This window comes from Danio rerio, chromosome 5, assembly GCF_049306965.1.
Source record: "Danio rerio strain Tuebingen ecotype United States chromosome 5, GRCz12tu, whole genome shotgun sequence".
In the NCBI taxonomy this organism is placed as follows: Eukaryota; Metazoa; Chordata; class Actinopteri; order Cypriniformes; family Danionidae; genus Danio; species Danio rerio.
Genome location: NC_133180.1, coordinates 38,756,567 through 38,766,873, shown reverse-complemented (window position 1 = coordinate 38,766,873; position 10,307 = coordinate 38,756,567). Strand labels below are relative to the sequence as shown.

The window sequence follows — 10,307 nt, the reverse complement described above, 5'->3', positions numbered from 1 at the left end:
CTAGAAAATAGCAACTTTTCATTTTGCATCTGCTTTATTATATAGGATAACTAAGATATACTATGACTACGATGTTTCAGCTAAAACTGTGGTTCTTGGTGATTCATAAAATGCAAGGCAATGCCTTTCAGCACTTTCAGTCAAATAAATAATAATTAGCATCTGTTTTTCCTGATGACACACTTGATTGAGGTCTTGTGAAGTGGAAAAAGTCTGTGCAATAAAGTGAACATTATAAAAACATATTTACCTTAAATCCACAGCTTCTGCTGATTCTTTTGACATGTGATAATATCTGAACATCACTTTTATAGTACTTCAAATTATTCTCAGGAGCCACAGATATGCATCTTGTTTTGCATACGTTTTGACTTTTTATTTACTCTTAAAGCTTATTTAATGGCTTTAAGTGACTCCATAAGGACCACAGTTTCAGTTAAAAATCTTGTTTCATTTTCTACTGAAGAAGAAAGTCACTTTCATATTGATCTGAGGGTGAGTAATATAACAGCAAATTCAGTTTTTTGTGCAAACCATTTTCAGCATAAACCCTAAACATTTTTTTCTTTATCAGAGCCTTTATTGACTATTCTACATTACATTGTTTCATACTACTGTCAAAAAAATCTAATGTTAATGTAACCATAAAGTGATCATTCGTATTAACTAATTGAAGTCCATCATTCAAAATAAATGAATGTTCTGCTGCCCTCTTGTGGACATAAGTTTATTAGCAGGTATGTTTAGAGATTGAATATTGTTTTTGTTTGCGTTTTTAATGTAAGCGACGTATGAGCCTGTTCATAGCTACTCTATTTTGTTATGTGGTCTAGTTTGTGTGAGAAATGACTCACAAACACACACACACCACCCATTTTCATCCTCTTTCTGGTGCCTTTAGTTTATATTTATTAGCTGAGCAGCTCTTTCCGCTGTGAATAGTTGGTTTACTTCCTTTCATGTTGAAAAGAAACAACATTTACGTTATGCTTTAAAGAAGGTTTTGAGGAGATATTTCGCTGACAGTGGGTCTATAAGGACGTGGCTCACCTGGTGTATTTGTACAGCTCAAATCAAGGACTTTTCAGAGTTACTGCAGTGACAGCCTGGTTGTGTGTTAGGAATATGAAACACACTGCCTTTTAGTTAAGCATAACTTGTTTCTTTCATATATGAACAAAAGATGATAAAAAAAAGTCTTGGTGCTTAGTCTCTTGCTTCTTATTTAAGCTTTTTTTATGGTGTTAGTATAGTAGCATGCATGACCGAAGATCTATACAGGGAGGTTTTTGCTGCTTTCAGTATTTCCAAATATGAGTCTGATTATGTATTTAATTATGAAGAAGAAGAAAAAAAAACTGCAAAATGATCCTGTAATGAAAGAGGGTCAGGAGGGCTTTAAATAAATGATGACGGACAATAAATGAAGTTTTGTTACATGTACGATGTTCTCATTGTTTTGTTTTCTTTAGGAGTGACATTCCACTGATATGATGGTCTCTCCAGGATTTGTAAGGGCTATATATGAGCAATATCACACGAGTAGGAGTGCTTTATGGCTGTATATTGGCACTGGTGGGAGGTGTGTGTTGGCTCGTGGCCATAGGCCGAGTGCCTTAGTGCCCCCCACTAGTGCTGATATACAGCCTATCGCACTGCTATGAGTGTGATATTGCGCTTATACAACAGTTTGATGTCATAATTATGTGTATAAAAACAAAATCAAACACAAAGACTCTCAAAAACCGTTACTTTCTTCCACCATTCATTCACATCTGCTACTGACGTCAGAACAGCAGAAACCTTTGGGAGTTCACAAACATCACCTTAGAGCTAGTATTTATATGACTCTCTAGTATAATATCTAAAGTGACAACAAAACAGCTGATTTTTGCTCACGTTTTAATATTATAAGGCTAAACGTCATAAAATGCCATCAGTCTACAGAGATTTCCCACTATTTCTCTGTTGCAATCGGGATTTCACAATAACCACAAAAGGCTAGAGCAAAGTAAACACTATCAGTTTCTGTGGCATAAATACAGCACTACAAAATACAAAAAGAGAGATCGACTCAGAGCGACACTTACCTGATTTGTTCAGCTGTTTGACATTTTTGCTGAGATAATGCAGTTGTTCTCCCCCAAGCACTTTTTATGCAGTCTCTGTAGCCATCTTGTGGAGAAACATCAACCGTCACTTTCTTTGGTCTGGTCAGACAGGCTGATGGCAGTTGATGCACTGAATCCAGAGGTGGGTAGAGTATCCAAGACCTATACTCAAGTACAAGTACTTGCGGAAATTTTTACTCAAGTAAAAGTAACAATCTTAAAAGTTATTCGAGTACAAGTAAAAAAGTATTTGATGAAAAATTACTCAAGTAAATAGTTACTAGTTACTTTTCATATATATATATATATATATATATATATATATATATATATATATATATATATATATATATATATATATTATACACATTTTCATAGTATCTTTTTCTGGAGAAGATCTTGTTTTATATCAGCAAAAATAAAAGCAGTTTTTAATGTTTTATAATCATTTTAAGCTCATAATTATTAGGCCCCTTAAGCAATATTTCTTTTGATTGTCTACAGAACAAACCATTAATTACCCTATAACTTGTCAAATTAACCTGGTTAAGCCTTTAAATGTCACTTGAAAAATCGTCACCTTAGAAATAAGGTTCTATCTGTTAATAAATCAATTTTAACAAAAATGTCAGATAGAACCTTAATTCTAAGGTGACGAAATATCTAGGATCTTCAAAAATATCAACTCAAACATTATGTACTGTCATGGCAAAGATCATCCGTTATTAAAATGACATATTAAAACTATAGAAATGTGTGGATAATATCTTTCTGTTAAAGCAATTGTGTGTTAAAAATTTATGTTTAAATGGTTAAATGACTAATGTGTGCTGGGCAGTTATTCCATTAAAAAGCAGTTTCTTTTATAGTTACCATTATTTTATAGTTATCCCATAGTTACCATTAATAAGGTCTAAAAATATGGTTAATATTGACACTTACCACGTATTTTTTTTTTTTCAGATCGGAGCTGTAACTCATGTATATGTCAGTTCGAGGCGTGCATCGCATTATGAAACTATTCTTGTTGACATCTTGGAGTAAAAACATAGACTGAACTTGAGGCTGGGTGACCTGGTCCGATAAACTCACTGCAGGGACAGTGTGACTGTCCCTCACGGAACCGCAGATGGTGAGCGGGCCCACAGTATAAACTCTTACGTCTTCCTAGACTTCAGCCATTATTTCAAAAGGCGCGCGCGCTCTAACCGAAAGCGGACACGCATCTCTATAGCAACCTCTCGCAACACAACCTCTCCAATATTTGCAAACAAGTAATATGAATCATATATTTTTTTTCCTTGGCAGTAACGGAAGAACGCCGCCAAATGTAGCGAAGAGGGTGATTTTTCTCTAATAATTTACTTGAGTAAAAGCACACATATTTAAATGTACTAAAAAAGTACTCATTACCCAATAATTTTACTCAAGTAGGCCTAAATGTAACTCGTTACTACCCACCTCTGACTGAATCTGATGTTTGTAAATTATAAATATATAAAAATAGGCACTATTCTTATAAATAAACTGCATAGCTGCAACTAAACAATTACATTCTCTACTAAAAAAGCTGGCGAGGCAGTGGCGCAGTTGGTAGTGCTGTCGCCTCACAGCAAGAAGGTTGCTGGGTCGCTGGTTCGAACCTCGGCTCAGTTGCCGTTTCTGTGTGGAGTTTGCATGTTCTCCCTGCCTTCGCGTAGGTTTCCACTGGGTGCTCCTGTTTCCCCCACAGTCCAAAGACATGCGGTACATGTGAATTGGGTAGGCTAAATTGTCCATAGTGTGAATGTGTGTGGATGTTTCCCAGAGATGGGTTGTGGCTGGAAGGGCATACGCTGCGTAAAAAAAACTTGCTGGATAAGTTGGCGGTGCATTCCGCTGTGGCTACCCTGGATTAATAAAGGGACTAAGCTGACAAGAAAATGAATGAATAAAAAAGCCTCTAAAAAAGCCTCAAAAGTACTTTATGTTGTCCAACAGCAGCAATATTTGTCAAACTGTTGAGTGTTCTTGTGTTATACAGGGTGAGGCTGTAGTAGTGCTGTTATTTGCAGAATATCGCACAGCTATTAGCCAATCAGATTCAAGAAAAGAACTGTTGTGGGTGTATATATATTATCCCCCTTTGATTTTTTTCTTTTTTAAATATTACCCAAAATTTTGTTTAACAAAGCAAAGAAATTTTTAAAGTATGTCTGATCATATTTTTTCTTCTGGAGAAAGTCTTATTTGTTTTATTTCAGCTAGAAAAAAAGCAGTTTCTATTTTTTTAAACACCATTTTAAGATCAAAATTAGCCCCTTAAAGCTATATTTTTTTTAGTCTACAGAACAAACCATCGTTATACAATAACTTGCCTATTTACCCCAACCTGCCTAGTTAACCTAATTAACTTAGTTAGGCCTTTAAATGTCACTTTAAGCTGTATAGAAGTGTCTTGAAAAATATCTAGTCAAATATTATTTACTGTCATCATGGCAAAGATCAAATAAATCTCTTATTAGAAATGAGTTAGTAAAACTATTATGTTTAGAAATGTTTTAGAAATTGGGGCAAAAAAAACAGGGGGGCTAATAATTCAGGGGGCTAATAATGTTAATGACTTTTACTAAAGATGTTTTTTAATTTCTTGTTCACAAATGCTGCATTTATTTAAACAAAATAAACTTTAAAACGATTGAAAGAAATGCATCACAATGCATTTCTGTGATGGTAACTCTGAATTTTCAGATCGAAAGTTAAAAGTAGAATACGTTTTGGGTAATGATTTTTGTTTTCATTCTTGCAGAATAAAAAAAACTGTATTAAATAAATAAATAAATAATTATTATTATAAAATATTATATTTAAAAATATACATTTTATAAACTATAACTTTAAAGTTTTGAATGGTTATACATTTACTGTATGTTTACTATCAGCTGTGATGATTATATTGCATATATTCACACCCATAGTGGTCAGCATCTTATTTATAATAGATGTTTACAATAACTGAGTTTCTATTGAGTGTCAAATCTAAAGTATACTTTTAATATTCCATAAGTTCATCATATTAATATAAATACAAAGCTTGTTTTAAGAAAAAAAATGTTCATTAAAATGAGTGTACTAATTTGTTATTATCATTATTACATTATTTGGGATACTACTTTATGATATCATCTTGCGATCACACCACTGCAAAATGGATCAGTGGTTTTGCTTTGAGAACACAAATTGGTGTTGCTTTCGAGAATATTTTCTGCCTATACTCTGTATAGACTTTTTACAAAACTAAACATATGTAAATAATGTTGATTATTACAGTTTAACACAAATTTAAACTCCCTCTGCATTTCTTTCTCATTTAAATAGCTGATTTTTTTTGAAAATATAGACTGCAATGTAGCAGAAAAACTCCAGCATCATTTGATAGTTTTATTTTTTCTGTAAAAACAAACGGAGAGCATTAAGGCCTGTGTGCAAACAGGTGTTTCTGGCATTGGCGGTGGGCAAATCTCTTCAGTTACAGTAGTTCTGCAGCTCAAAGATGCTGCAGGGTTTGTGGCAGCACTGCTCTACAATGCCTCTCTTCCTTATCAGCTCGGCATGATCTTTAAATGCAAAGTCAGCCACCTCAGTTTCCTGGGCAGATTTAGGAGGAAGGAAACCTGAAAAAACACAACAATAGGGAAAATCCTGACATTAGTCTAGCTTAATATTAGTCTACCACTGCTGGCTCTTTGTAGTTCCCTGCACAGACAATGAAATCAGACCTATTCAGGGTTCAATATATCGCCTTTAGTTACACTTTTTTCTAACAAAGTCAAAGATTAACAAACATGTAATAGCAAATTGCTAGAAAAAAAAATCAAAACTCAAACAGTTTGATTGCCTAAACTTTACATAGTTTAAGACTGTAATTATTATCCCACTGTAAAAAAACAATCCTGTCTGCCTTAAATTTTTAAGCTAAATCAAATTAACCTTATGAGTCCATTGAGCTTATACTATGTTAAACTGACTTAAAACTGAAAACTGCTTGCATAAATTAAGTTAGAACATGATTAACTTAGTTTAATAAGTTACAATAACCTAAGAACATATGTTGTCAGGACTAATTGTCCATATAGTTTTTAGTGTAGTTATTAAAATTGAATTATTTCCAAATAAATTTTTAACAGATTTAAAAAAAAAAAAAAATTTAAATTAATAACTTACTTTTTTTTTTGTTTTGCCATTATATTAGATATTTTCTAAATATTTTGAAAGATAGTAGTATCTTTTTAGTAGTTCAGTAAAAAAAAATTCTACACTAAAATTATCTGTACATTACCAGTTTTGCATAATTTGTGATATATGTCTTTTATTGTATTTCCCCGTTTATTTTGCATTATGAGACCTTGGTCTTTCTTCAAACAACTTTTACCTTGAAAAGGTTTTTAAGGTGACTTTTATTAACATTTCTTATAGTTATGTCGTGGGGGTCAGTGTCGTATATACTGTATAAGGATACAAACACCTTGCAATAAACTGCCAGTACATTTTCTGTTCTTTTACAAACTTATTTCTCTATGTATTACTTATACCAGAATTATGAAACCCTCTTTAAATTAGTTTTCTTTTTTCAATATTTCCCAAATGATGTTTAACAGATCAAGGAAATTTTCACAGTATGTCTGATAGCATTTTTTCTTCTTTAGAAAGTCTTATGTGGTTTAATTTTGGCTAGAATATAAGCAGTTATTACAATTTTTAAACAACATTTTAAGGCCAAAATAATTAGCCCCTTTAAGTTATATATTTTTTGATAGTCTACAGAACAAACCATCGTTATACAAAAACTTGCCTAATTACCCTAACCTGCCTAGTTAACCTAATTAACCTAGTTAAGCCTTTAAATGTCACTTTAAGCTGTATAGAAGTGTCTTGAAAAATATCTAGTCAAATATTATTTACTGTCATCATGGCAAAGATAAAATATCACTTATTAGAAATGAGTTATTTAAACTATTGTGTTTAGAAATTTGTTGAAGAAATCTTCTCTCCGTTAAACAGAAATTGGGGAAAAAAATAAGCAGATGGGCTGATAATTCAGCTTCGACTTCAACTGTACATTATATTATTTGAAACTACTAAAACGTCAACAAAAGTCACTTTGTTGAACTGTGGAGTTGAATATTTAACATCAAAATGCGGCAGAGCAGAGATCAACATCCCATAATGCAATTCATAAATCAACCAAAAACTTTTACATTTTAATTAACAAATATTTTTACAGTGGAGATTAATTAGGCTAACTAGGCAAGTTACTTTGTTGTCGAACCATGGCTGCAGCCATGATACAGTGGCAAAGTTACTTTATTATTATGCTAGAATGATATTAACCTACACTGTAAAAATCGATTAGTAACTTTACTTTAAAAAAGTAAGTAAACCAACCGCAAAAGCAACAAGTTAATTTGGTAACACTTTATTTTGATGGTCCATTTGAGTATTAGTAGACTGTCTGCTTATTATCTGTTGATACTGCTCCTTCAACAGACATTTAACTGACTATAAGAAACTTTGCAAGTACATGTCAACTTACACTAACCCTAACCCTAAACCCAACCTGTCTACATATAATCTAATGAGAGTTAGTTGGCATGTAGAAGCAATTTACCAAATGGACCATCAAAATAAAGTGTGACCGTTGATTTTACTTTTAAAAAGTCAGAAAACCCATTGACTTAACTTTTATAATATGCACATAGTTTGCTTAATTATAAGGCAACGAGTTCACTCTCTTTTTTTAGGTAAAGGCAACTAATCGCTTTTTACAGTGTAGAAAGCAGCAACATTTCATTTCCACTGGTCTTAGTCCACAATGTAAATAAAGAATAGTAAAGTTATCATTTTCAAGCTATATACTCAATAGGGAAATTATCAAAAAAAAAAATTTACGAGACGCTAATGGTCTAATTCAATTCAATGATCTACGCTAAACTAAACTAAAAGTGCTCTTGCCAGAGTTGGAGATCGCTAATTGGATTTAAAAATGATAAAACTCCACTGTTACTACTCCACTGTCAAAACACCTCTACTTGACTTTCTTACCCAGAAGGGGCTCAACGTCTCTCTTGGGGTTGTAGAAGAAGCCTGTTGGGCCACAGACCAGATAAAGGGCATCGACCAGATGAGATCCACACAGGTGCTGCGGTGTGCCTGGGTTAGTGCTTACACTGGACACGACCAACAGGACCAACAGAGCACCAGCCTGAAGCCACACTGCCATGGTCACACTGACACAAACACACACATACAATCTCTGTTAATCAAAAACATGTACACAAGCTACACTCCGCATTCTCTGTAGATTTACCATCCCGCTCGACACTCACCTGTTCTCGAAGCAGAGGCGAGGAATGGTGGATATGGTGGTGGAGATGTTTTGGGACGAATAGCATCTCCTACTCACTTTTATACTCGAGTTTAGATCGGTTCTGCTGGTTTTGCCTGATTCAGCGGAAAACCAATCCTGTGCGTAAACACACTTTAACACTTTTAAGTGGCTGTCCAATCACACATGCCACATTAGCTGTGTTTGGCCAACCAATTCACATTGACTTCGTGGACACTGCCACGCTCACAGAAGACAAACACATCGTGATGCTCACGCAGCTCCAGAGGCTTTTGGTTAATTGTTAATTGTTGAGAACACAAGTTTACACAGAATGAGCAGATCACAGAGACAGCTGGTGGCTTTTCTTTGAGTGAAACAGCAGAAGGTAAGATGGGGTTAGACGAGTCATTAGTCTTCAGGAACGTTTGTGACGTCTTCATTGTGACTTTTTTTTAAAACCTAATATGTGTGGTTTTAGTCATAGGGTAGTGGCCTGGATTTTGAAAGATTTTATAGTATACTATTAGATCATTTTGTGTTTATTTCTTGATAATTTCTTATTATTAGATGATTTCTCTACAGTTTTAAACACAATTTAAGGGAATTCACACAAAATGTAATGTTCTGTCAGCAGTTACTATTTGTTAGCTTATTTGTTGAACACAAAAGACACCATAGACATCCCTAGTATTTGCTTTTTTAATGGAAGTCAGTGGATACAGGTTTTTAGCTTTCTTCATTTTCTTAAAAAACAAACAAAAAAATGCTTTCATGTTCAACTATAGATACTCAAAAATGTTTACAAGCACTAGAGCAGAGGTGCCCAAACTTTTTCTCATAAGGGACCAACAACTAAACTAGACTGTGGGCTGAAGTTAAATATAACAAATCATATTACATTAAATTTACTATGGATAATTTCCTAATTTAGTTGCTAATATATAAAAACAACTAGAAAACATATCAATTAATGATGCAGTATCATTTTAAATATTATATAATGAACTTATTAAGGTACAAACATAAGTATACCCATTTATAACACAATAGAGTTCAATGCTGAATACATTAGTCGAGCTGCTCCTACCTTTGCCTTGATTTGCTCGCCGATGTCTTGTGCATTGTCCTCTATCTTTCAAGTGACAATATTTACTTTTTAAAAGTTTGATTAGTTTACAACAGTTAAATAAAACATTAAATTCTAGTTGGCTTTTTGTAGCTCCTTACTTGAAGAAACCAAAGGTTTTGTTAGCCTCAAAATGGCGATCTCTGTCAAAGGCATTCACCCCTTACCAACTTCCCATCATTCTCCCTCTCTATTTAAATGGGATGGTGGACCAAATCAAAGATTACCATGGACCAGCTTTGGCCCATGGGCCCTACTTTGGGCATCTCTGCACAAGAGGATGAGTAAATGTAAATTCTTGTTTTGTAATCAGTTTAAGTGGAAACACTGCAGGCTGGTGGACAAAAACATTCACAGCGTTTCATCAATTTGTATCTATAGTTGGCAAATACAATACATATTTTTAAAGGCAGTTATATCAAAATACTGTTTTCTCCTGCACTGATGCATACATCTCCAGCATACATTGCGCCTCAGATTTAATCATAAGCATAAATTCCTAATCTAAAGGTGAATATAAAACTTTCCAGGGGTATATGTTCATACATAATATGCCTGATCTGATCATACATTTCTTTTTGTGTATATATACAAAGTCAAGCCTGAAACTGTTCAGACCTCAGGGGTATGAATAAATTCGGGTTTGACAATAAATAAAAAATCTTACAAGATATTCAAAAAATAGATACTTAAATGTATGCAA

At 33.6% G+C, this 10,307-nt stretch overlaps 1 protein-coding gene across 1 annotated transcript; it reads right to left on the bottom strand.

The window, feature by feature from the left end:
• Positions 1 to 5,518: 5,518 nt before the first annotated feature.
• On the bottom strand, positions 5,519 to 8,513 carry ins (preproinsulin). The gene is made up of 3 exons (NM_131056.1): positions 8,477 to 8,513; positions 8,193 to 8,377; positions 5,519 to 5,764 (listed from the first exon to the last, which is right to left on the bottom strand). Exons 2-3 carry the CDS (start codon positions 8,368 to 8,370, stop codon positions 5,616 to 5,618), a joined length of 327 nt encoding a protein of 108 aa, NP_571131.1. The 5' UTR covers positions 8,371 to 8,377; positions 8,477 to 8,513; the 3' UTR covers positions 5,519 to 5,615.
• Between the last annotated feature and the right edge of the window lie 1,794 nt (positions 8,514 to 10,307).